This window comes from Mus caroli, unplaced genomic scaffold (assembly GCF_978045245.1).
Source record: "Mus caroli unplaced genomic scaffold, Mus_caroli_1 scaffold_14, whole genome shotgun sequence".
Lineage (NCBI taxonomy): Eukaryota > Metazoa > Chordata > Mammalia > Rodentia > Muridae > Mus > Mus caroli.
The window spans coordinates 26741250-26769003 of NW_028227269.1; the positions used below are offsets into that span (position 1 = coordinate 26741250).

The 27754-nt window shown below is 45.7% G+C and overlaps 1 protein-coding gene across 3 annotated transcripts in view; it reads left to right on the forward strand.

The window, feature by feature from the left end:
- The window catches only part of Eipr1 (EARP complex and GARP complex interacting protein 1), a 118739-nt gene that overhangs the window by 77683 nt on the left and 13302 nt on the right, over positions 1–27754 (forward strand). For all 3 annotated transcript variants that reach the window (XM_021179033.3, XM_085830263.1, XM_029484737.2), the window contains 2 exons: positions 3363–3519; positions 21708–21807. In XM_021179033.3, the coding sequence (XP_021034692.1) occupies positions 3363–3519; positions 21708–21807 (257 nt within the window). The remainder of the gene's footprint in view (positions 1–3362; positions 3520–21707; positions 21808–27754) is intronic.

Consider the following 27754-nt stretch of genomic DNA (forward strand, 5'->3'; position numbering starts at 1 on the left):
GAAGTCAATCTTATCAGATATTAGAATGGCTACTCCAGCTTGTTTCTTCATACCATTTGCTTGGAAAATTGTTTTCCAGCCTTTCATTCTGAGGTAGTGTCTATCTTTTTCTCTGAGATGAGTTTCCTGTAAGCAGAAAATGTTGGGTCTTGTTTGTGTAGCCAGTTTGTTAGTCTATGTCTTTTTATCGGGGAGTTGAGTCCATTGATATTAAGAGATATTAAGGAAAAGTAATTGTTGTTTCCTGTTATTTTTGTTGTTAAAGTTGGCATTCTGTTCTTGTGGCTGTCTTCTTTTAGGTTTGTTGAGGGATTACCTTCTTGTTGTTTCTAGGGCGTGGTTCCTGTCCTTGTATTGGTTTTTTTCTGTTATTATCCTTTGAAGGGCTGGATTCGTGAAGAGATAATGTGTGAATTTGGTTTTGTCGTGGAATACTTTGGTTTCTCCATCTATGTTAATTGAGAGTTTGGCTGGGTATAGTAGCCTGGGCTGGAATTTGTGTTCTTTTAGTGTCTGTATAACATCCGTCCAGGATCTTCTGGCTTTCATAGTGTCTGGTGAAAAATCTGGTGTAATTCTAATAGGCTTGCCTTTATATGTTACTTGGCCTTTTTCTCTTACTGCTTTTAGTATTCTATCTTTATTTAGAGCATTTGTTGTTCTGATTATTATGTGTTGGGAGGTATTTCTTTTCTGGTCCAGTCTATTTGGAGTTCTGTAGGCTTCTTGTATGTTCATGGGCATCTCTTTCTTTAGAGTTGGGAAGTTTTCTTCTATAATTTTGTTGAAGATGTTTGCTGGTCCTTTGAGTTGAAAATCTTCATTCTCATCCACTCCTATTATCCGTAGGTTTGGTCTTCTCATTGTGTCCTGTATTTCTTGGATGTTTTGAGTTAGGATCTTTTTGCATTTTACATTTTCCTTGATTGTTGTGCCGATGTTCTCTATGGAATCTTCTGCACCTGAGATTCTCTCTTCCATCTCTTGTATTCTGTTGCTGATGCTCGTATCTATGGTTCCAGATTTCTTTCCTAGGGTTTCTATCTCCAGTGTTGCCTCATTTTGGGTTTTCTTTATTGTGTCTACTTCCCTTTTTAGGTCTAGTATGGTTTTGTTCATTTCCATCATCTGTTTGGATGTGTTTTCCTGTTTTTCTTTAAGGACTTTTACCTGTTTGATTATGTTATCCTGTTTTTCTTTAAGGATTTGTAACTCTTTAGCTGTGTTCTCCTGCAATTCTTTAAGGGATTTTTGTGCTTCCTCTTTAATGTCTTCTACCTGTTTACCAGTGTTCCTTTGTATTTCTTTAAGTGTGTTATTAAAGTCCTTCTTGAAGTCCTCTACCATCATCAGGAGATATGCTTTTAGATCCGTGTCTAGCTTTTCTGGTGTGTTGGGGTGCCCTGGACTGGGCGAAGTGGGAGTGCTGGGTTCTGATGATGGTGAGTGGTCTTGGTTTCTGTTAGTAAGATTATTACGTTTACCTTTCGCCATCTGGTAATCTGTGGGGTTAGTTGTTGTCGTTGTCACTGTTTAAAGATTGGAGCAGAAGCTGTGTTCCACTCACCAGCAGTCTCAAAATCCTGTGGCGGGGGTCGTGGGTAGCTGGCGGTACCCCGGTGCTGGTCCAGCCGGAAGAGGCCTGTGGTCCTACTCAGGCCGGTTTTCTGCTTCCCTAACTAATGCAGTCTCTGGTCCCGCGCCCAATTGGATTGGAGCAGAAACTGTGTTCCACTCACCAGAAGTCTTAGGATCCTGTGGCGGGTGTTGTGGGTAGCTGGCGAGTGTCAGCCGACCCTGCGCCCTAGCTACCCCGGTGCTTTTCTGACCGGATGAGGCTTGTGGCCCTATGTAGGCCGGATTTCTCCCTCCCCAACCAAAGCAGTCTCAGTTCCCGCGTGATTGGACTGGAGCAGAAGCTGTGTTCCACTCACCAGCAGTTTCAAAATCCTGTGGTGGGGGTCGTGGGTAGCTGGTGGGTGTCAGCCGACCCTGCGCTCTAGCTACCCTGGTGCTGATCCGGCCGGATGAGGCCTGTGGCCCTACTTAGGCCGGTTTCTGCTTCCCTAACTAATGCAGTCTCTGGTCCCGCGTGCAATTGGATTGGAGCAGAAGCTGTGTTCCACTCACCAGAAGTCTTAAGATCCTGTGGCGGGTGTTGTGGGTAGCTGGCGAGTGTCAGCCGACCCTGCGTCCTAGCTGCCCCGGTGCTTTTCTCGAGCATCTACTTTCATACCAGGGACCTGAACTAGAGGATCCCACAGAACAACTGCTTGGACATCTCATGACCCTGCCACCACCCCCCACCCCCCATCCTGGTCACTCCACAGAGCAGTTGATTTCCCACTGGGGCCCTGGTGACCCCACAGAGCAGATTTCATACCAGGGACTGTTCATTGAGGTAATCTTTAAGGCCAAAGGATGCTGTTTAGCACATTTTCAGTGAGTGGTGGTGCTGCAGTCCCAGTACCTGGGAAGTGGAAACTGGGTGATCAGGAGTTCAAAGCCATCCTTGGTTATATAGATAGTTCAAAGCCTGCCTGGACTACATGAGACTGTCTCAGAAAACAGAAACAATGAAATCAACTCAAACGAAATAAAACCAAATTGAAAGCAAATTTTAAAATTATATCTCAAAATCTAATTAAAATGGTGTTTTTAAAACACCCTCTCTTCTAACATCTTTCCTGGAGTTCCCAAGGCCTGTTCTGGCACATGCCTGGAGAGCTGTGAGTCTACTCTGTCCAGATGAGTTTATTTTCTCTATCTATTCATGACTTCTCAGGGTACTCACAATGCTCAGATCTCTGGAGTACCTTTAGAATACTGGGTGTCCAGGATCTGAGAATGGTAGGAAGCCCCTGCAGTGGGAGCTGGGAGAACAGGTCATGTTCACAGAGGGCATTGTACAGGTGTCCTTGGGTTCTGGCTGCTCTCCTGCCACACACTAGCTTGCCGTGAGAAACACACGTGGATTTCAGCTTGTAGCTCTTTTAAGTAATCCTGCCCTCTTGGCCCAGACACAGGTCATTTCAGGCAAACTAAGGCAGAACAGTTGACAAATGAAGGACATCTCAGTGTTTGACATTTGTTTGTGATCCCATGAAGCTATGAATAGAAACCCCAAGCATGGCCTGGCAATTATGGCAGTGCCTTTATCTCGTTCCCTTTCTTTAAAACGACTGTGAAAGAACAGGAGGAAACTGAGTTTGCGGAGAGTGATGGTTTACCAGCCAGGGATGGTGAGTTCCCGGCTGCTCAGGTTGGGCGGACTGCACGCTAATGTTTCCAGGAGCTTATCGGCTGATGTAAATGTTGAGTGTATGTGGACAGAGCTCTGCTGACATTTCTCTTTTGCTTAGCTTCAGACAGTCGAGTCCAGGCGTGTGCAGCTGTGTGGAGGATGCCCAAGGAATTAGAATCCGGTAGCCATGAGTCCCCTGACGACCCTGCAAGCACTGCTCAGACCCTGGAGCTGCTCTGTCACCTTGACAACTCTGCCCAAGGCAACGTGGCCTGGTAGGATGCTACATAGTTCATACATGGGGAGGAAGCCTAAAGGCTGCTTAGGTCTGTGTGTACACAGCTTCCTTCACTTTATCCAGCTTCTCCCCCTTGCTCTCCACTTCTTTTTTTTTTTTTTTTTTTTTGGTTTTTCGAGACAGGGTTTCTCTGTGTAGCCCTGGCTGTCCTGGCACTCACTTTGTAGACCAGGCTGGCCTCGAACTCAGAAATCCACCTGCCTCTGCCTCCCGAGTGCTGGGATTAAAGGCGTGCGCCACCACGCCCGGCTTGCTCTCCACTTCTGATACTCTTTCTTTACAGTGTTTACACTCGCTTGTCAATTTTAGTCCTAGGTGTTTTTAGGGTACTTACAGTTACAGAACACCTCCCACCAAGTGTGTTGAAAAACACATGTCCCAGCCTTTCCCTCTTCTAAATTGCATTGCCTGGAGTCACCTGACAGAATAATAGACTAGCCTGGCCCCATATAGCATTATAACAATCTCCTATTGCCTCAGCTTCAAAGACACAACTTTCTCTTCCTGTGGACTTCATAGGAAGGTAGAACACACCTGGCAGTGTCCCCAGTTCCCTTTATCTCTCTGTCCTTTTATTTCCTGTCAATCCTGTGGCATGTGTGGAGATGAAGATGAAGAAATGTGACTACCATTTGTGGTTAGAAGTTGGCTTTATCTACCTAGGCCCTCCACACAGTGGCCATAGCTTCAGACATCACTGCTTGTCTTTCTCAGCAGGGATTGTCTCTTTACTTGGTACTATACACTTCAGTGCGATTGCCCATGCCCATGTGAACATTGAAGACATGGGTCCTCAACAAGCGGTCAGCTCACCCCATTAAATAAATCCAACCCAGCAAACTGTATTAAACAGCTGTTGCACACACTCTGCCAGGGTTCAAGGATGATGGCTGAACATCAGGGGACCTGATCTTCAGGAGTCATGGTCCCCTAGAGGAGACCTTGAGCACAACAGCCTGCCATGAATCTGTAACATACCCTGGCTGTCATGAGTGTGTACTGTGCCCAAACAGGAAGTGGTGAGTCATGTTTGCTAGAGGACTCACCTGGAGATAGCACTTGGAATTGGGCACTGAGGGACCAGTCTGTCACTCTGTCACAGCCAAACTGTGCGGGGCTCTCATGGCTTCAGTGCTAGCCCTAGAGGATTTGTTTGCATGGCTGTTTCTACTTGATCAACAGCCATTTGCTTGTCTAGAGGCACTCTAAGTACTGATACCACCCAGTCTCACAGGCAAGGGAAGCCAGTGTGTCCTTGAACTGCAGGCGTGAACACTTGTGTGCTGTCACTCTGCTGCCCGAGTACAGAGTCTGCGCATTACAGAGCTAGCTCTCTTGCAGAGTTCATGCCACACAGTGATTGTGTTAGCAGATTAAGCAGACCTTGGTATGTGGCCATGGTTGTCATGTGTATGTGTGTCTCTAGAGGCACAGCAGCACGAGGGAGCTGGGGCAGGTGAGCTGTCACTTAGAGAGGGTCATTCCTATCCAGAAGGCTCCCAGCTTACCGGGGATGAGACACCTGAGGGCAGCTTCCTTGACTTCCAGCATACAAGTACTCCAGTCACACACCACTCCAAAGGGCATGGCACACCTGTGTGCCCTGTAGGAAACTGGGTATGAAAGTGCTTGCCTGGTTATGTTCTGCCTGTGAACATGCTACAGCGGCTGACCCAGTGTGTGTGGTTGTTGGCTGTCCTGAGTGCCCTTGAGTTTGACCTTGGTATTATTGTTCAAAATAGCTCACCCTCTCTTTGGTTTCCCAGTGCCATCCTTGCAAACTTTTCTCACATTTGCATGTTTTAAGTGTTTTACTTGAAAGTAATTACAGTCCCACTAGCAGTTGTAGGAATGACCTGGGAGCCCTGTGCACCCTTCAGTTGGGTTCCTGTGGAAACTGCATGATGGCAGAACACCAGTGACTCAACTATCACCAGATGTTTCATAAACAACTTGTGCTTATGTGTGGGAGCTCAGGTCCCAGTACCCCAGTATTGTCTCTGCTGCTGCTCGTGCCCTACAGGTCAGAAGTGTGTCTGATCCTCTCACTAAGGGAACAAGTCAGGGACCTGGCTCCTTGAGGCCATCTCAGCAGAACAGCTTGTCCTTGAGCAGTCAGTCACCTGCTTTTGTTTGGTTCTCTAGCAAAGAGGAGTTGGATGCAGAGTGGAGATGAGTCTTTCTCCTAATTGGAAAGGCTTGCAGCCCAGCACATGACCAATCACATGTTCTTCCAAAAGATGCAAAGAGTCCTGGGCTCTTGTCCCCAGTCTTCCTAAGCATGCTCCCTGTAAGTGCTGAGTCTGGTCAGGGGCAAGGCCGTGTCTTTAGCACCACGGACAGCGCTCGGCCCAGTGGCAAGAAATTGCAGTAGAGCTTCCCGGTCAGTGAGCCAGGGATGTTTCTCCAGTGTTCTGCAGCCTGGGGCGTGAAGCAGAGTGCACAGGCTTGCTGACTCTTTACAGGACTGTTGGGCTTGTGGCTTCACTACCACAGGAGCAGAAGTAGCTGTCATCACTTGGAATCTGGCTGTTGCCTCAGGTGTTGGGAACGCTTCACCTCATCAGAGAAGGCTTCCAGTGTTTTGCCTTCATATGTCTTTGTACCACATGTGTGCTTGGTGCCACCTGGTGGGTAGAATTGGATCCACTAACACTGGAGCTGCAGATGGCGTGAAGCACCATGTGGATGCTGAGAATAGACTTTGAGTGCTCTTAACCACTGAACCATCTCTCCAGCCTGAGGATGGTCTTTAAAAAGATCTTCCATTTATGTTTTGCATAGTTCTCCTTGAGTTCGTGGCTACACGGATACTTATACGATGGTTTACAATGCAGTAGGTGTATTAACTCTAGGCCACCATGCTTGAATGCTTCCTAGCACTTTGTACATCCCAGCATGTTTGGGGTCCCTGATAAAGGGGAACCCAACTCGTGAGAAGGGAAGGAGGTGATTGCCTACCAAGAATCATATAATGTAGCGGCATCACCATGGTTCTAATGGGCAATTAGCCACAACAGGGCGATTCTGCCACTCCCTACCTCCTTCTGGTGAGCAAGCGCTCTCTAGCTACTTGTTAGTGAGCATTTTGTCCAACAGATGAAAAGCCAAAACAATAAAAACTTCAGTACATTGTGTTGTGTGTGCTCCTACTAGTAGTGTACGGACAGTTCTGCACACTACTCTCTTGGGTGACACAGATGTCTTTCATAGAAGTTGCCTTACTAGTCAGAAGCTTTGAAGATGGAAATTGAAGCCCATTGTGTCCAGGGTCTGGCTTGTGTAGGTGTCATAGTTTCTTAAGCATGCAGCGCCATGCAGGTATTTATTTCACTGGTAGCGTTCTGAATAACTGTGGCGCTGCACAGCCAACTGACCCCTGCTTCCCAAGCCAGCTGCTAGAGAAGAAGACCCCTCCCCTACGGATAGAGTAAATATCACACTGAAATGCCAGCCAGGCTGAGCATGCAGGACACCTGGGAGGGCTGGTGTGTATAGCAAGATGGTGATTAGGAAGTAAAGGGCAGGAATGGTGTTGAGAGAGGAGAGGAAGGGGAGCCTGAGTATTTGTCAGGAGTAGAAGACCTGGCCCGGTGTCTCTTTCCTTTCTGAGTTTGGTTTATATGAGGAAACAGAGGATGCTGCCATACGGTGAAAGGAGAAAGTTGATGGTTGTCCAAAGTCCTGCAAAGCTGCTTAAGGGAAGGTTTCAGAAGTTAGTGCTCTGACTGCCCCAAGACAGCAGAGATCTGCCGGTGATCACCGCAGGTCATCGTTAGATCAGCCACGACTTTAGAAAAGTCATCTCGGTGTTACTGTAGTCCCTAAGCAGATACTCATAGGCTGGTTCCTGACTATTGCTCAATACCAAACTTGTCTCTTAGATTGTTGCTTAGTTTGCTGAGGAAATGGACAGTTCTATGATGCCAAAGAATACTATAAATGTCCTTTGGTATTTTCTCAGAAACACTGTAAAAGGGGCTCTGTGTCATTATCCTTTGCCCATATGAGTATTAGAAAAGTTAAGTATTAATATGCACTCACAGACAGAATTTCCTGGAAAGAATCAAATACAGAAATCTGGAAATACAGTGTAGAAAGTATAGGTCATTATTTATAGCAAAGAGAAATTTATATTCTCCTCAAAATTTAGTTCATGTTTTCCGTAAATAAAATGTTTCAAGAGTGTGTTTTTGTTGGTCCTTTTCTGATCCAAGTGTCAATCAGAACATGGAAAGAAACAGAGAGTGCACAGTTGTGTCCTGTGGAAAGGAAGGAAGCTAGTCCATTCTGGCTGCTACCACCAAGTGCTGCAGACTGGGCAGCTTTTAATAGCAGAATTTTATTCCCATCAGACGCAATGTCAAAAAAATCCAAGCATATGTTCCCTGCAGACCTGGGGTCTGATGAAGTAAGTCCCTCTGCCCAGCTCACTGATGGCTCCTGTCACTGTGTTTTCCTGTATACACAGAAAGATGAACTCCCAGGGCCTGGTTGCTTTTGATGAGGCCATCAGTGGTATTGACGGTCTGTTATTGAAGCTTGAGGTCCAATAACAATTTTAAATCTAAAGGTATGGTGGAGATCCTATGTGTTAGGATGTTTCTCTATAGCTGCCACTCCCTAGGAGGTGAGCAATGAGAAGACAAAGAAGGACTTACCTGGATGATCAGAAAGAAGGGCTTCTGATCCTCCTATATTAGCTTGTTCTTTATTTCAAGGTTTGCTGTAATTTAAAGGCTATCTTTGAGTTTGGTGAGACCTAGGAACAAGAGTCTTTGGAGTTATGTAATGTGTTTTTGGAAGTTAGGGGAGCATCACTTGGGCTTGGAGTGCTCTTCCTGACTCTTCACTGGACTCCTATGCAGAGAGTGTAGTGGAGGCTGCTCTAAGACTGAGCCACATTAGGCCGCTGTGAATTTTGAATTCCCCACGATAATTAAGATGACCTGAGCCAGCTCTGCTTGTTCAGCTCTAAGACAGGAACAGGCTCTAACATAGAGCTCTGAATGCTCTGTCCATCCTTCAACCCTGTTCCACCCCAAGCAGCAGTGTATCCAGGGGTAGGTGTTGCGTTTGTGCGTCTCTTGCATGGTTAATGGGGGTGGGGAAGCTTCCCTGCTACACTCAGACTCTGGCCCTGTCTGCTCTTGAGTTCTCACTGGTGGAAGGCTTCTCTCAGTTGAGTTGAGTGTACATACTATGTAGTTCTACTGAGTTGCTAACTGTATGTTGTACTCCAAAGAGGGGAAAACCACCTGACATAACCACCTTTGGGTTGCCTCACCTCCAGGCTGTGTTTGCAGTTAGCTTTCTGTCTGCCTGAAAGTGGAATTTATGTAGTTGATAGCGCCATAAGTTTGTCCCAGTGAGATGTCAGAGTAAACAGACTTTTAATAACCAAGTCACCTGGTGTCAGAAGTTACATGGCTCACCTGTCAAAAAGTTTCCAGGCAACATATCAACACAGCTCTGTTACTGGAAGTGTTTCTTATGCTACAGCGTAAAGGCCCTGCACCTCTGCAGAGAGATCAAAGGGCTTGTTGACTTTCTGATGTGGTTCTCAAAACTGCCTTTTCAATCCTTATAGCACGTGTGTGACGTTTACTAACCAGATCTGTGTGACACAGGAGCATTGTTCTATGATCTGAGGAAAAAAATTATTAGATTGAATTTCTTATGTAATATTATTTTTAAAAGAGTTGACTTACATAGAAAGAAGCATTTCTTACCCTTCCCTACTCAGTAAGTAATATGTGGAGAGCTTGGCAGCTGTGGCTGCTGCTTCTCATGCAGTGAGACCTGTGTGGACTGCTCTGCCCTCTATGCCCTGCACTTCTGTGATCAGGGAAAATGAGGAGCTTGTATGGAGAGTGCCAATCAATGTAAGCTGTGTTGGGATTGCCTTGAGAGTTCCTTGATGGTGGTGGAACTGTCCCTTCCAAGGTGCTGATGGAAAATCATTAGTTTTGGGGTCACATACTTAGAGAAAAGTGTGTTTTTGTTTGAACATAAAACTTGCTCAGTTGGAGCCATTATCCTGTTCCTATGGCCCTTGGTGACTTCTTCAAAGGACCTCAGCTATAACTTTATTGGGTTTTACTTACAGTCAGCCCTTGCTTGTGATTTTTGCATCATGGTTATATAGGGACAGAACACATTTCTACTGGCTGTGTGCTACTGTATTCTTGACTTGTTAATATTGTTTATGTTTTCATTTTTTGATAGAGTGTGATAAAAAAAAGTAGGTGTTTTTTATGAACAATAAATAAATAAAACTTAGTTTGGAGTGGAAAGGATGGCAGGAACCATCGGCTGTTTCCCCTGTTTATAGCATTGGTTTCATGGTGATGATATACAAGAAGATGGGGTTTCCCTTTTTATTGGATTTCGTGTACTACAGCTATCATAAACATGATGACAGAGGAGAGTAACCTATAAAACAACAACAGAGGTAAAGGTCATTGGTGCTGCAGCTCTGTAGAAGCTCTGCCAGCAGTGCCCAGTGTTGCAGCTCCATGCTGCTTGCAGGAAACAAGTTCTTTCTCCCCATGTCTTTTGCGAGTACATGTTACAGGGTAAGAACAAACTGGGAAGTAAGAATTGTCATCATTTACAACCTCCTCCCAGCAGAGACCCATGCCTGACAACAGCAGAGGGAAAGCCTGTGCACAGGCAGAGTGTGTTCTCTGTGGGGTGTCTTGCCTTCTGCATGGGAACTGTAGGAACCACAGTTATTTGAAGGAATGTTTTGTGTGATGGCAGCTTTCCTTTGTCTGCCTTCTGTGTGTCGCCTGTGTGCTGGTGTGTTTATTTTGCATACACGTTTTAATTGGTGAGCTGTGAAAATGTCTTACAATGTTTTCTGAGAGTCTACTGTCAGAGACTCTGAGAAGCCTGACTCTGAGACATCTTAGCTTTTAGGTTTTTTCCCCATGCTTCCTTCCTGGGGCTGGGGCTATGGTGGTTGCAGAGGAAGCTGTACTATGACCTTGACTAGGATGAGATGGTGCTTTTGGTTTTCCTTTTAGAACACCCTTGATCTCTCCTCCCTGATCCTTAAGCCCACTCTGGACTTGTCCTGCAAGGAAATGTCCAGGGGCTTCCTCAGTTCTGATGGGATGATTGGTTGTTTCCTCTGATTTGCCTTTAAAAAGACTGCATAGTCAATGTGCATTGGAGCACGTGGGACCATAGGTTGCCACCTGCTGGATTAGGATGAATGACTGCCAGAAACCCTAAGCCAGATACTGTGAAGGTGACTTTCATGTGTACAGGAAAGTAAAACACAGCTAAGCTAAGTGTCTGTACTTTACTGAGCCAAGACTTGAGTGTCTGGCCTCTGCTCCTGACTTTCTCCCTTAAAACCATTCTCTGTGGAATTTTTTGGTGTATTTGTATAACAGTTGTGTTCATTGACAAAATATCTGACAACAGGAGTCTGGGGAAGGAAGGGCTTGTTGGGCTTCTAATTTGAGTGTGTAGTCCATGGCAGTGAAGGCATGATGGAGCTGCAGATGTGATGTCAGCGAGGGAGTGCAGGTCACATGCAGTCAGCTCACTGTGTCCTGTCTGGCCAGTTCAGGACCCCAGTCTCTGAGATGGTGGTCCCCTTGGTTGTGGTAAGTCCTCCTCAGCTAATTGAGTTTTATGTGGGAATGTTTGGAACACTGACAGTATTCTTGGGACATGAATGTGACTTGGCCCTGATTACAAGGCATAGCTTCCTCTGCTGTGCTCTAACCTAAGGGGCATGGTAAACAGACAGAGTTGGGACACCAGCCTGCAGACAACACATGGGAGTCAGTTGTGGACAGTGCTTGAGAAAGGCATTCTTCATCCCAAGCCTTTTCCATTGAGACCAAGTCCTCGTGCTGGCCCACATTTATTAGTGGGAAGGAGCAATTGCCCACACGAAGAATTTCTGTTATTTTTTGGTTGCCCTACAATCTACACCCTAAAACTGTACAATCTTTAGGAAATGTGTTAAATCTTTACTTATAACTTTGCCATGTTTTAGAGTTGACATGGCTAGTCCATTTTGGGCCCTATCTGAGAACATTAGTTGCAGGGCCTCAAGGGTTTTCTATGCTTCTGAACAGGAAAGACAGACAGTTGTAAGGCAAGAACTCGAAGACCTCAGCCTACTGCAGATACCTTTGACATACCAGGAAGCCACACCAAGTTTTGGTTGTTACCGCATGTGCCTTGTGTGTATGTACGTGCATGGATGTGTTTTTGAAGGATGCTTCTAGTGACCAAAGTTGCTGCTGCTACCATCTGAATGGATATCATGTGTAAGCCCAGATGTAGTCCCCACACTTTGTATGAGTGAGCACGTAAAGCATGGTCTGAAGAGGACCTACCGTAATCAAGGTGGACTGAGCATCATCTCAGAGACTGGGGTCCTGAACTGACCAGACAGGACACAGTGAGCTGAGCACCAGCATCTGACCCTGTTATGTGACCTGCACTCTCTTGTTGACACCACATCTGCAGCCCCTCAAACTCATGTCTTTGCCTCCAGAGTACTGGGGTTAAAGGTGTGCACCACCATGCTGGCTTTTTTTTTTTTTTTTTGCCTCAGTTTCCTGTTTCTGGGGAATTTTTGCTTGTAGGCTTGTACCTCAGCTTCTCAGTTGCTAATAGAAATCATTTGTGACTTTCAGATTCATAAAAATGACTTTCATTGAAATTCCTTACTCAGTGTTGAAAAAAGAAAGCTCTTTTCATGAGCATTTTCTGCCTGTGGCCTGTTAAACCACAGGACTCGCACTCTCTCCTCAAAGATGTGGCTTTTGGCTACAAGGTATCTGTCTTCTCTCTGTTGAGTCTTACACCCAGGAAGGGATCCTTTTGCTGGAAGTGAGAGTGCTGTGAGCCAAGGGCAGGGAAGAGGCTACAGTGGTGTCTAGCAGCTACTGGGATGGGAATGCAGATGCTGGTCCTGCAGGGCTGGAGCACTGTGCTCTCACAGGGAGGCTGGGGATAGGTAGAGTCACAGGACACAGAATGAGCAGGCTGAGCATTATATTTCTCCTTCTGTCAGGATGCAGCCCCCAGGAGGCCCCCTTCCTGAGCTATTCTGGCTAAAGCCTGGGCCATTTTGATTTCCTCTGAACTCCTGGGTTGATATTCTGTGGTGTAATCTGTAGAGGCTGACCGTGTAGCCTGATGCCAAGACTGCGGCATGCTCTCTCCTCCCAGGTGCTTGTCCGTAATGCATGAGGGAGCTTTGCCTCTTGAAGATTGCAAGAAGGATGGTCATGAGGAGGGTGCCCAGGTTTGGAGCAGAGCTGTAGCATGAATTGACATTAAATGGATGACTCGGATATTTTACTGAGAAAGACTCAGCACAGTGAGTGACTCTGAACGAGTGAAGCGCTCTGCATCCCCACTAATCCTTTCCTTTGGCGATAATGTAGGCAGCATTCACCTCCACTCACTGGGGCCCTCAGGTAAATAATGTTTTATTGCATTGCGCTGCTAAGGTTTGGTCCTGTGTCGCCTCTAGCTGCTTTTGTGCATCAGAGAGCTCTCTGCTGGCCTAGAAGCCACACTGCTCTTCTGTTCCCTATCTTTTGCAGTCCAGCCCTGTGGGAGAGGCTTGATAACACTTTCTCAAGCTGCTTGACACAGCAACTCCTAACTTTGAGATTTTCACATTTTTGTTGAACAAATTATGGATTCTGCTTAATGTTGTGAGTATTTTTGTGGTTTTTATTCTACAGTTGATTAGATTTAAGTTCTAAAAGAAAGACTGGTCATTTCTCTCGTCCCGTAATTCTTCACCCACTCAGGCCTCTGCTCACTGAGAAGAGTGAAACACAGATGGAGAATGAGTCCTCACAGGTTAGCAAGCTCCTGTAATGGGTGCCTTTTAGAGACCATGTCATAAAGAACAAGGGGTTTGCAAGAGAACTAGAGGCAGCCAGTCACACTTTACAGGATGTATAAACTATCTCGTTGTCAAGGAAATGTAAATCAAAACAGCACATATGCTTTGGAGGGGAATTGGGAGTTCTTAACAGAATGGTCAGGATCACATTTATGGGAAGCACCTCTGTGGGAACAATCTGCAAGCACATCTGTCGGTTGAACCTGAAATTGCAGTTCTAGAACTGACTTGATCTTCACGGGTGCCAGGAAGCGTATCTCCAAGATACGTACTGCTTTACTATACAAATCAGTTGTGGGAAAAGTTGGACAAAAGCCCAGAACTGTCATATCGTAGTAACCAGATTTTAAAGACACAGAATCCTGGGGCTAGAGAGATAGGTCAGTGGCTAAAGCACTTACTGTTCCTGCAAAGGACCTGGGTTGGATTCCTAGTGCTCACGCGGCAGCTTGCGACTGTCTGTAACTCCAGGTCCAGGGGATCTGATATCTGATGCCCGTTTCTGGCCTCCATGGTTACCAAACACTCATGTAGTACATAGACATATTTGCAGGCAAAACACCCATGCACAGAAAATAAAAATTAAAAAATATGAAAAAATCACAGATCTATATAATTTACTTCTGTGAAGCCTATAGATAGAAGTATGTGTGTTTGACCTAGAATGACCAGGATAATTTTAAGAAAGACAGAGATTACACAGTGATGTCAGTGACTGGTGACAATCCTCCAGGAACCTTTGTAATGTGCTATTTGTACCCTGCATGTTAGAGATGACATAGAGAGCATGTGACCCAAGCAGTGTGTCAGTCATCCCAGGAGGGGAGAATATGAGGGATGCCAGTGTTTCTAATTTCAGTTTTTAACTTGGGCATTTGACTCTGTGTGCAGAATAAGTTAAACAATTCAATGGGGTGTCACCAAGGCTGGTGCCATCTTGAACTTAATGCCCAGAGGAGAGCTCCTTTAGTGCCCACTCAGGGACACTTATTACTTTGTTAACAAGACTTGTTATATGTTGGTGGTTATGTTTTCCAAGCCCACTGACCAAGGAGAGAGGGCAATGCTGGCAGGGGGACCTGGGAGCAGTAAAGATGGTCAACTGAGCTGCCATTAGCAAACCCTGGTGAAGATCAGGGAAGCCAGGGCCACAAACACACAGTAAGCCTGTGTGCTAAGCCCCCTCAGGCAGCAGGATGAGAAATAGTGCTCTAGGTGATTCCCAACCACCACGCTCAACAGAACCACAAGTCAACACTTATGAGGGAAAGAAATGCCGCTAGACAAATGACTGTGGACTCACACAGCAAGATTTATGGAGTGCAGCAAAAGAACTTGTAAGAAGAAATTTTGTACTGGTGAGTATCCATGTTAAGTGTGTAGTGGTATCTGCATTAAGTGTATCGTTACATATTTCCCCATTAAGTGTGTAGTGGTAAGTATCTGCACTAAGGCAAGGGATCACATGCAGCCCCTAGCACATGGCAGGTGGTGACATGCAGTGCCTGGCACGAGACACGTGGTACCATGCAGTATCTTGAATAAGGTAGTAGTGGCATGCAATGTCTGGCATGTATCCTGTTACTGACGTATTGTTGCAGCATACTTACTGTTGAGAGTTGCACTGAACTAAAATCGAGTAGGCAGTATGGCTTAGTCAGGGTTTCTATTCCTGCACAAACATTATGACCAAGAGGCAAGTTGGGGAGGAAAGGGTTTATTCAGCTTACACTTCCATTCTGCTGTTCATCACCAAGGAAGTCAGGACTGGAACTCAAGCAGGGCAGGAAGCAGGAGCTGATGCAGAGGCCATGGAGGGATGTTCCTTACTGGCTTGCTTCCCCTGGATTGCTCAGCCTGCTCTCTTATAGAACCAAGACTACCAGCCCAGGGATGGCACCACCCATAAGGAGCCCTTCCCCCTTGATCAGCAATTGAGAAAATGCCCCACAGCTGGATCTCATGGAGGCACTTCCCCAACTGAGGCTCCTTTCTCTGTGATAATTCTAGCCTGTGTCAAGTTGACACACAAAACCAGCCAGTACACAGTATTTCCATTAAACATGACAGTGTATGGTTCTTAAAAGATAAAAATCAACAAGCCTAGTTTTACCTAGGGAGCTTAAGAATGGTAGACATAGAAGATTGCTCCCAAACTTTTGTCAGCAGATAACACTGCTGACAGAGGGGCAGTATGGCAGAAGGCTGCATCTGGTACCTAGGAGTTCCAGGTGAAAAAGCGACATTGCCAGTAATGTAGTTGGCAAGGCATACAAGCTGGCTGTGTGTGAGCTTTGACTTCAGCACAGGGCTGTACTGCAGTTTACAACTGGGAAAGAACTGGACACATTTGGCTGAGGGCCTAAGAGTCTGTGTCCATCAAAGTCTGCATGGCTTTAATAACCTGCTTTCAGCAAGTCACAAGAGTTATCTGACCAGCAGCCCTCTTCCTGGGGAGGAGCCTGTACTCCTGGGAGCTGCCCTGTGAATGGACTCTCTTCCCTGAGCTGTGCCTGACACAGGATCTACTCGGTTCTCCTTTGTACATCTTAAGTATACTGGACGTGTAAGAAGCAGAAAGCAGTCTCACCTCTCCCCAGGGCTCTCCTGGGCAGGGCTCTTCTAGGCTGTGACAATTGACATTGGGCCAGGAAGCCAGAAGTTGTGAACAGTGTGAGAGGTGATGTGTCCAGTGAGGTCAGCTCATTGCTCTGTCTGTGGGAGAGGTGGTAAGAGGAAGGTGCTTAATACCTGAAGACTGTGGTTCCCTGTAGTTGACTTGTTCTTTCTGGTATCAGGTCTGGGCCAGTGAAGAACAGTGATAATCTCTACCTCAGATTAGAGGCATGTGTGAGATACTTGTGTGCTTATGGCTAGGTGACTAGGAATTTCCCTGCTTTGGCCCTGTCACCTGCAGGACACTATTTCACAGAGCATATATAGAAGCACAGAGCACCTATTTCAGAGAGAGTCCTGTCGACCAGCAGGCAGCGCCATGACTATTTCTAGCCTTGTTTGTATCCTTGTTTAGAGGGTAGTTAGTGAAATGCAGGGTCAGCTAGTCTCTCCCTAGGCAACCCTGTGATGCTATCATGTGCCTGTTCAGACTCTGGGGCTCCAGAGGAGGGACAAGCTGCTCTGAATTTGGCAAATACCATGTCTTGTCTCCCTGCCCCTTCCAGGCTTCTGAGAGCTGTCTTTAGGTTTTATATTCATCATGACCTTCAGAAACAAGTGACAGAGAACTTGGGTCTGGGGCATAAAGCTTTTGCAAATGGCTGTAATAACTCAAAACCAGGTTATTTTCTAAAGCAAATGAATGTAGCCTCCTATGACCCTTAAGTATATAAGATTTGTTTTCAAATTAGAATATATTTCTCTTTTTTTTGACATAAAAGTTACTTCTACAGCCACTTAAAAATCATGTTATCTTCGCCTCTGTTCAAAATACTAAGAAATGTGAGCTTTTTCTCAGAGACTGACAGATCTACCGATGAGGAGGCAAGGTGGGACAGTGTGTGGCTAAATGTTGGTTAGGGGAAAGGTGCCATTGTAGGCTTGTGTTAGCAGGAGCAGTGTCTTGATCACAAAGTGCTTCTGGTTAGGATGGTGTGGGATGTGCATAGATGGTTTTCTGTGTATAGGTGACCTTTCTCATTCCTGTGACCGTATATCTCATAGAAACAACGTAAAGGAGGGAGGATTTATTTGAGCTCATGGTCTGAGGGGATACAGTCTATTGTGGCAGAAAAGTCGTGACAACTGGAGGAAGTTCCCTGCTCACATCTCCATGGGTAGGAAACAACTCAGAAGGAAGAGAAGCCAGCCCCTAAGGCTAACCCACATTGGTGAGACTTCATGGGTGTAGCTTCACAAACATATCTAACTGATAAAATCTCACACCAATCTCTTCCTCTGAGAATCTTTCCACCTTGTCTTCCACTATGATACCTGAGCCTTACCTTCAGGAATCATTTTGTGTATCTGTCAGTTGGGGCTGGGTACCTCATACTCCCTTGTTCTCTGCACTTTTGTCAGCTGTAGTGTTCTGCAATGATCTTCATCTGTTAGAAGGAGAAACTTTTTGATGAGAGAGGTGTAGATACTGTAGATACTACTGTAGGGGTATAGATACTATAGCTATAGACAGACAAGGGTATACATAGATAAGAACTATGCTTACCTGTGGCTATAAAAATAAATATTTAGAGTATAGTTTATGGTATAGTGCTGTGGTTTTCAACCTGTGGGTCTCAACCCCTAGGGATGTCAAATGACCCTTTCACAGGAATCACCTAAGACCATCAGAAATCACGGATACTCTTCAGATATAAAGAAAAATGAAACTATAATCTTTGTAAGTAAATGAGTGGGCCAAGAAAAGATCATATGAGTGTGATAACCCAGATAACAAAGGGAGCTTTAGCTTCAGTTTTGTGTCCTTGTCCAACACTTGGCAAGGACTGTCTGACCCTGGAGCCAGTGCCTCAAAGGGGTCAAGGTTTCTGAGGGGCTAACTCTAACCCTGAGCTAAAGCATCCTAAGGCATCCGCACCCTGGGTATCCTATGTTCTCTTTGCCAATATTGTCTGACTTAGCTCTCTACTGTTCTTAGCCATTTCCCTCCCTCAACAGACTACAAGCCACTGTACTTCTTAATAAACTTGCATCAGCTTATGCAAGAACCCCTGATCTTAGTTATTGTTTTGTCTTCTTTATTTTACATCCCTGGTTCCCCCCACTCAACACTTTACAGCAGGTCCCTTCCTCCTGCCATTTCAGTTATTGAGGACTAGTTTCATAGTATCAGAAAGGTCCATGTAAGCTTCCAAGAGAGCGAAGCAACCAATAATCTATCCGGATATGCCTGTGAGCTAAAGCAGCAACCAGTATGGCACGTTAACCCAGGGGTGCAATAGTGCCATGCATACTTTGGAAATAACCAACAGCTCTCTTTGTATGTAAGGGAACTCAACTGAAGGGAAGTCATGCCTAGTACTTAAAACCCAGCCAACTCTCCAGGGCTAGTGGAGCCATGGATCTCTGGAAGAACCTACAATAACCATTTCACAAAATCAGTGATGGTTCCTAACCTTCTTAATGCTGAGGCCCTTTAATACATTTTCTCATGTTATGGTGACACCCCCATAAAATTATTTTCATTGCTGCTTTATAAGTGTACCTTTGTTACTGTTATGAATCATAATGTAAATATCTGAATAGTATTCCTTCTGTATGTGTGCCACATTTTCATTATGCATTCCTCAGTTGAAAGGCATTTAGAAAGTTTCCACTTTCTAGGTGTTGGGAATAGAGTGGCAGTGATCATGGCTGAAGAACTATTTGTAGGGCAGGTTGTTGGGTCCTTTGGCCATGTGCTGGGGAGTGGTGTAGCTGGGTTTGGGCTAAAACAGATTCCTTTTGATGGCTCTCCTCACTGATTTCTAGAGTGGGTGGACCAGTTTGTAATCACATCTACAGTGGATGAGGATTTCTCTACATCTTCTCCAGCATTTGTTGTTAGCTGTTTTTGTTGATCTTTACATTTTGACTGGGTAATATGGAGTCTCTAAGTTTCTTTGATTTGCAGTTCCGTAAAAGCTGGAAATGATGAGCAATTTTTTTTCAAGATATTTCTTAGCATTTTCTTTCTTGTTTAAGAACTCTGTTTAGATCCCCAACTCCCCTAGTTTCTTTCTTCTTCTGCTTTTAAACTTCTGAGTTCTTTATGTATTCTTTTATGTATTCTTTGTCAGATGTATAGCTGGCAAAGAGTCTCTCATTCTGTGTTCTTCTTCTGTTGGGAACAAAAAAAAAGGGGGACCTGGGGAAGGCCCTGGGGAAGAAGAGGAAGGGAAAAGGGGCCAAACGTCCGGCCAGAGTTCCTGTGCTCTGGGCAGGTGGACGCAGGTGTTGGGGGGCTGCCAGACACTTTTCCACTCACCCCGGGTGAGCATCTAAGCCTCTGACCCCCACTCGGCTTGACAGGGGGTGGAGAAGGGGCAGCCCCCGACCGGGACCCCAAGGTGATACCCTGTAGCCCCAGGGTTATAGGAGAGAGGGATGGGGGAAGAAGTTTTCAACACTGACCAGAGTGCGCAGCGGATCTTGATGGAGCAGAGACTCTCTATGGTTTAAGAGCTTTATTATAGAAAGGCAGGGGGAAAGAGAGAAGGGAGAGAGAGAGAGAGAGAGAGAGAGAGAGAGAGAGAGAGAGAGAGAGAGAGAGGAGAGAGAGAGGAGAGAGAGGAGAGCTAGAGAGAAAAAGAATAAGAGAGAGGAGAGGAGAAAACAAAGAGAAAGGAGAGAGAAAAGAAGACAAAGAGAGGAGAGAGGGTGAGAGTGAGGTGTTAAGAGGTAAGAGATCGAGGTGGGGGCTGAACAGCCCTTTTTATGGTCTTCACTGTTGCTAGGTAACTGGAGAGGTGGTTAGCCTGAAGGTCAGAAGCTTGGGCCATTGCTTACATGACTACTGACCATGCTTCTCTTGTGGGGGCTGTGGGAGGTGGTAACTTAGGCAGGGGCCAGAGTTCCAGGAGCATGAGGGAACGCCTACTGTGTCATGAAGGTGAATTATGACAAGACCTCAGCTTGACTGGATACCAGCCTGCAATTCCCCACATTCTTCCTTTTCTTATATTGATCATTGTGTGTTTTAGTTTTATGAAGTCACACTTGCCAATCATTGGCCTCAGTTCTTGGGCAAATGGCATCCTATTCACAAACGCCTTTCCTACCCATGTCCTGTGGGCGCTGCCTGCGTTCTCCTCTAGCAATTTCAGTGCTTTAGGCTTCACTTTTGGACTTTGATCTCTTGGGAGGATGTTTGGTTTTGTTTTACAATCAAACATATGCTACAGATCTGAACAGAGTGGTCTCAAAAGAAGTAAAGATGTCTAAGAACATCTCAAAAAATGCTCATCGTCCCTAGCAATTAGGGACCTACAAATGCAAACAACTTTAGATCCTATCTTACCCCAGTCAGAATGATCAGGAGCAACAAATCAGCCTACAAATGCTGAAGAGGATGTGGAGAAAAAGAAACCGTCACTCGTGTGTGCCCTGAGCATACCCACCTCAGCTCTCTGAGATGTTTGCCTCTTGTTACCATAACCATTCTCTTGCTACTTTATTGGGTTCCTTTATCTGCCTCCCTCCCCCACCCTTATTTCTTCCAATCCCCCCCCAGCCCCAACACTAGGTAGAAGAGAAAGAACAATAAGGGAGGAAGGGGGCATCAGTATCATGGGGGCAATGTTGGTTTTAGTCATCAGGATATCCAATTTCTTCTTTTGTCTTTGTTCACAGCCACTTAACAAACTGCAGCTTCTCTGGGATCAGCATTTTTATACCCTCTCAAGAGTCCCCAGAATTTCAAACGTAAACTATCTTTAGCAGGCAGAATCACACCCTTGCCAGAGCACAGGACAAATCATAGCTGCTATGGACAATGTGAAGCAGCCGCATACCCCACACCTAGGATTAAGACAAAAACATATTCACACAACATTTTTATGTTTTTAAGGAAACCAAAATTCTCACTCCAGTTAACTCTTCAGATCCATGGTTAGAGTAGTTGGGTTGCAGCAGCAGGGACACTGGCTGTGATAGGGAAATAGCTTCTGTCACAGGTGGGTGGCCCACCTAGAATTTGGAGTATGGGTGCAATTCTCAGCTCTGCCCTACTGACTCCTGAAAGGAGTTGCCTTTGCCCCACCGAAGACAAAGCATTCACATGTGAAATCAACTTCTCTCAGTGCCTTGTCCAGCTGCCCTTCCTCCTGGGCCAGCTGTTAGTGCCGTAGCTACCAGTGAGCCGTGTATTGTGAGCACTGCAGTCATGGATTGCTCTTGTGGCTTGTGAGGCTGGATGGCCAGCGTTCAGGTATTGGCTGATTTAATTCTTGGTGAGATTTGTTGTTTGTTTTGTTTGTGATTTATATGGTTACCTTCTTGCTGTCCTCACATGGTGAATAGAGACAGGGACTTGCAAATTCTGCTGTCTCCTCTTACAGGGACTTAGGTCCCAAGCAAGAGAATCTACCTCATGATCTCCAACCTTAATTGTGTCTATCATGCTAGGTCACAGCTTTGACACATAATGTCTCTGATGACATATGTTATTAGATGCCATTGTTAATAAACACTAAAGGCTTTGGGCCAGGAAAGAGCTTGCACCAGTGTGAGGAGTCTGTGTAAAAGCTGTGGTCTATAGCCTTGGCAGTCCCCATTGGTCACATTAACATTTGCCATTTGTTTTTCTTTAGTGTCGTGTGGGAACCAATGGGGGATGGGAAGAAGGTCATTTCCCTGGCGGATAGCCACATCCTGCTGTGGGATCTCCAGCCCAGCTCAAGCCAGGCTGTGGTGAGTAAGAAGGGAGAAACTCTCACTGGGTAGTCTTTGGAATTGCAGCTTTTGGCTGAATGCAGAATACACTTCCTGATGCTCACATTTGTAATTTCAAAGTCATCACATAGGGAATGATGCAGGTACAGAGGCATCAAGCCGAGAACTGAATGCTAGGCCTTGTGGGTATAAGTTGAGCACCATGAGTGATACTGAGCTCACAGGATGGCTTCAGGTTCCAGAGTGTTCTCTTAAAAGAAAATCACACTTATGCCAGCTTAATTCCACATTGCTGGCTATCTTGCCAGATACTCATTTTGAGTATTCTGTAGAGTTAAGTATTGTGTGTTTTTTCATGGTTGGTTCCTTAAGTCTTTCTTTTTTAAGATGTGTATTCGCAGGCATTCATACTTTCATAGCATGTGTTGTCAAAGAGGAAAGACGACTACTCTGAAGCTGGGCGGGGTGGCCACGCCTTCAATCCCAACACTTGAGGCAGAGGCAGGCGGATTTCTGAGTTCAAGGCCAGCCTGGTCTGCAGAGTGAGTTCCAGGACAGCCAGGGCTACACAGAGAAACCCTGTCTCGAAAAACAAACAAACAAACAAACAAACAAAACAAACAAAAAAAAAAAGAAGACTCTGGAGCCCTGCAATGAAACATTATGATGTCATGTCCCTAGGGCCACATGGTCACCTTCATAGCATCAGAGCGTGTGCGTTCCTCAGGTGGCCATGTCTTATGTTTGTTTGTTCCCATGACACTTAACAGAGCTCTCTGCTATCTTGGTGCCTTCCACTTTTACCAAAGACCCTAGGTTAAAGAGAGAACGTGGGTGATGGTGCATCGTTATGATATGAGGCAGAGGCTAGACTTAGAATAGTAAGTGACATTTTAATGCTTAAAAACTCAGGCCATTTATGTGTTTGCTAGGCCCCGGCATAGTCTCACAAGAGACAGCTATATCAGGGTCCTTTCAGCAAAATCTTGCTAGTGTATGCAATGGTGTCATCGTTTGGGGCTGATTATGGGATGGATCCCTGGATATGGCAGTCTCTAGATAAGGGATCTGCAACCAAATAGGTGCAACAACATTATGAACTAACCAGTACCCCGGAGCTCTTGATTCTAGCTGCATATGTATCAAAAGATGGCCTAATTGGCCATCACTGGAAAGAGAGGCCCATTGGACATGCAAAACTTTATATGCCTCAGTACAGGGGAACGCCAGGGCCAAAAAGGGGGAGTGGGTGGGTAGGGGAGTGGGGGGGAGGGTATGGGGGACTTTTGGGATAGCATTGGAAATGTAATTGAGGAAAATACCTAATAAAAAATATATTTAGGAAAGATTAAAAAAAAAAAAAAAACCTCAGGCCATGCTGTGTAAAGTTTGACTTGGCCTGTTTTCCTAGAGCACTGATAGTATATAAGAGAAACAAATCATTTTAAAAAGACAAAACACCTCATTCTGTGTGATGACCCCAAATCCACAGGAGTGCTTACAGTAAAAGGTCAGACAGGAGAGCTAGTGCCTGGACTAGCTGTGGACAACACTGGGAACACACTCGCAGCCCCCACCCTTAGGAGACATGGTGGGGGCTGGGCTGTAGTCGGCCAGCATTCTAATTCCTTCTTTAGCTGTGTGTTAGCTGTCACAATTTTCAGAAGGAAGGATACTCCTCCCCGGCAGGCTTTGCTGTGACCCTGGGGAAGACCTAGCACAGCCTCCCCAAGCCAGCAGAGGCCCAAGGACCACACTCTGGAGTTGAGAAGGCTCCACTTGCCCTTTGATGTCCTGAGCTGTGGTCAGATGGTAAACACATCTTCACACCCCAAGTCATCGCTAAAGCATTTCATGTCGGGGTGATTAATCTGTAACTTATTTTCTGCAGAGACCAATTTAGTTTTCTCTCCCCCATTTTTATCTGCTGTCAGCAGTTCTGTCAATACCCCTTTGTGACCCAGTGCCGCGGTATTTAATACAGAAACCTTCCCATCGATTGCAGCCTCCCCATACTGGCGTCTCTTCTTCTATTGTTTGAGGATATTGCCTTCTGTGGTAAATTTAATCTTATGCTCACTGCATCATTACCTTCTGCAATTAAATTGGAGATCCTTTGCCATTTATAATCATTAGCTGAACCCTGGGGAGGCCTGGAGTGTGAGGGTCTGTGGGGTATGTGGACCCCGATGAAGGGTTGGGCGGCCTCCCTGCTTCCATCTGCTCGCTCAGCTCCATGTCCTGCTGCCTTCAGCTCTGTGGACATCAGTGGTTCTGTCATATGGAAAGCAGAGAGCTTGGTGCCGCCTCCGCTGTGTCCACACAGGACTTCCTCGGGGTGACGGCTCTTACATACGGTTGTGCCTGTGAAGGAGCGAAGCATGGTTTAGAGACACAGTCCTGCCTGAAGTTCACCATCAGTGTTCACAGGAATCGTTTCTTTCACCGTTAGCTTCCCTTTCCCAGAAGTGGATGTAGTTCGGAAGTATTTATCCTGCTGTGTCACCTGCCTATCTGTTCATCTTTTTAGTACGTGATTGCACAAAGCACATGTTTGATATTCTTCTTGATTTCTTTTTTAATGTTTTTATTTATTCACTGAGAATTTTATACATATTTAATCATATTTATCCCCTCCCCCAATCCTAGGTTCTCCCCCCACCTCCCTATGCACCCAACTCATTTTTAATTAGCATACATATTAGCGTTTAGCATTTATTACATTTTTGAAAAAAATTATTTTTGTTATTTCTCTTCTGAACACCCTGCTATCCCACCACCCTGTACCTTCTCCCTCAAGAGATTTTCATTTAAAAAAGAAAAAAAAAGACTTTCCATGGCACAGGCCTATAATCTAGCTAATCAGGGTGCTTAGGCAGGAGAATTGTAATTTTAAGGCTTTCTTGATTATAGAGAGTGTATAGGGTCAGAAAGGACAACTTAGTAAGACTGTGTTTCAAAATAAGAAGTTAAAAGGGCAGAGCTCTAACTCTGGTAGAGCACCTGCTAGCAGGCCCTGAATTTCATCTCCAGAACAGCAGAGACAAGATAGGCGATATCCCAGCTCCCTCAGCAGCAACCCAGGCAGCACTTCCTGGTGTTGGCCATGCATGTTGCATCGCATCCCCAAATTCTGCAGTGCACAAGGCTTGCCCTTGAGTTGGATGGACCCTGTGGTCTTGACAGATGCACAGTGGTGGAGCTCCTGAGGGGTCTCCACTGCCCTCAAGGCCCAGTGCTCAGCTTGTTCTCTCTGTTCTCTTCGTGTTCTTCTTGCCTTGTCCCTATATTCTCAGCGTTGGTTTTTCCAGAATATCACAGAATTGAGACCTGATGTGTGGTGTTCAGCTCAGATTCTCTCGCTTTGTCAATGCGTGTAAGGCTCCCGTGTCTTCTTATATCCCAGGCACTACTTGTACCCAGTACCGTTCCTCTTGGAGTTTAAGCCTGAGAACCTGAGGAACCTTGGATTCTGAAGGCTTTCTCATCCTGATCTTCCTAGGTGCCTGTGTTTCTATGTTGAGGTCTGTGAGCCATTTGAGGCTATATTTATTTAAGGTCTCACATCTTGGACTCTACCCAGAGGGATAATGGGGCCTCCTAACATGCAGGTGAGTATTGGAGCTCCTGTTTCCATTCAGAGCTTTTCTCCTGAGATGGAACTGGAGTGGTTACTGTCAAAGTTTCCTGACTTATGTGCACATTTTATAGGGGTTTACAGGCTTCTATACGGCATTTCTGGGTCTTTTCTGTTGGTATTTACTGCTGTGACATCTCTGGCTTTACATCTGAGACAAGCAAGGCTTAAAGAAAGCCTGGGAATATCCCAAGGCCCCTCTGGCCAGCCTCTTGCCTTATATGTCTTACAGCAGCTACAGTTTTGCTTTGCAGAACAGAAAGAGTTGAGGAGAGAGTGCCTACGGCACCTTCTATTAGTAGATTCCTCCTTGGGTGTCTTCCTTTCCAGCCTTACGTTTGGAGACTTGGACATCCACACCCATGTGGATGAATGCTGTGTATGAGTCTTTCCTTAGCCAGTTCCAGAGAGAATGGGAGGAAGAAAGCAAGCAGGCAGAATGAGTAGTGGTTGGCTTCACAGTGAAGATGGCAGGCATTGCTCTCCATGTGTTTCTTGTGACCTAGGGCTAAGGTTGGACTGTAAGAGCCAGCCATGTGCCAGGCCTAGGCCAGTTGATGTCAGAAATGGTTCCTGGCAGCTTTGGAGAGGCAGTTGGCAGCTTTGCAGTGAGTAGTCACTTCTCACCCGTATTTGGGTACATTTAAACTGAGACATAGGCCTCATGGCTGTGGGTTCGTTGACCCTGTGACTTGGCAGATGAAAGCAAAAGGCTTAAAGAGGCCAAAGGAGCCTTCTGCAGGGGTCTTGATATGAGTGACAGATGCAGGATTGGCCTGCTATTCCAGCAGTGGAGATTCCCGAGGTCCTCCCCTGCCCAGGCCCTGTCTCTATCCTTCAGGAAGGGGGAAGGAATCTCAGCAACTGGCTCATGACTTTAGTTTGATTGGCTACAGTGGTCAGTGTGCTAGGGAGGGTGACTTTGATTTGTGGGAAAAGACAGATTTGGAGTAATGAAAACAAGATTGTTAATGAAGCTTGTAAAGCTTTTGGTGGAAATGTAAAAAATGAATGGAAAACAGATTTTCTTATGAGCCTCTCAGTCTAGTGTGTTGTGGGACTTGGGGGATCATGAAAGTAAGTATCACTTGTACAGCCTGGACTTAGCGTGCAGACCAGCACACTTACACTTAGGACAGCTGTGCTGGGTGTAGTGGCACACCTGTAACTGGAGTACTGTCTTGGTTAGGGTTTTACTGTTGTGAACAGAGAGCATGACCAAGGCAACTCCTACAAGGACAACAGTTCATTGGGGCTAGCATATAGGTTCAGAGTTCTACACCTTCCAAAGGCAAATAGAAGACTGGCTTCCAGTGAGCTAGGATGAGGGTCTTAAAGCCTATGCCCACATTGATACACTTCCTACAACATGGCCACACCTACTCCAACAAGGCCACACCTCCAAATAGTGCTACTCCCTGGGCCAAGCATATTCAAACCACCAAAGTACTGGGGGCCTAAGGCAGGAGCACCAAGTGTTCATGGTCTGCTTGATGCTACAGAGTGACTTCAGAGCTGTGCTTGAAATTATATGTGAAGCTATCGTCTTTTAAAAGCAAACTATCTTTAAGGTGCAGAGTTTTGCAACTTACTAAGTACAAATTCTGCTGTGACTGAGTAGCTATCTGTGCCCTTGGATTTTGTAAACATTTCAGATAATTCACTGATCCCTAGCACTGGAGTCATATGTCCAACTCCCAAAGGTTATGACCATCTTATAATGCAAAATGACTTAACATTTCAAACATTGTTCAAAGGCCCATTGAATCAAAGCCACTCTTAGCCATTTACCCTATAAAACTCAAAAAACAAATTGCTTATTCCAATAGACAATGGCACCACGTAAACATCTCTATCCCAAAAGGGAGGAACAGGAAGACAGCAATGAAAGATTGGACCAAAGCAAAACTGGAACTCAGCAGGACAAATGTTAAAACCTCTAGTTTCAAGTCTGGTGACCAACACAGCCGTGTGGTTGAAGGCCAGAGGACTTGGGCCGCCGTGTGCCTATGGCCTGGCCAATTGCAGAGCACAGGGCTTCCCTCCTGGGCTCACTCCATTCAGTGCCCACTGCTTTCCCTTGTAGATGTTCTGTGTTTGTTTTACCCCCAACATATTGAGATCTCTACTTCAGCTTTGGTTTCACCCGCATGGGTCCACACTCTCTCTCAGGGACCTTGCTCTGGGGGACACTGCCCTTCCACACACTGCCTGGTCTCCCAGTCTTTCCTTTCAAATCTTGGAGGAAGCTTCCATGACTCTACAGCTCTCATTTTCTGCATCCCTGTAAAATTAGCATCATGTAGATGATGCCAAGGTGTTCTGCCA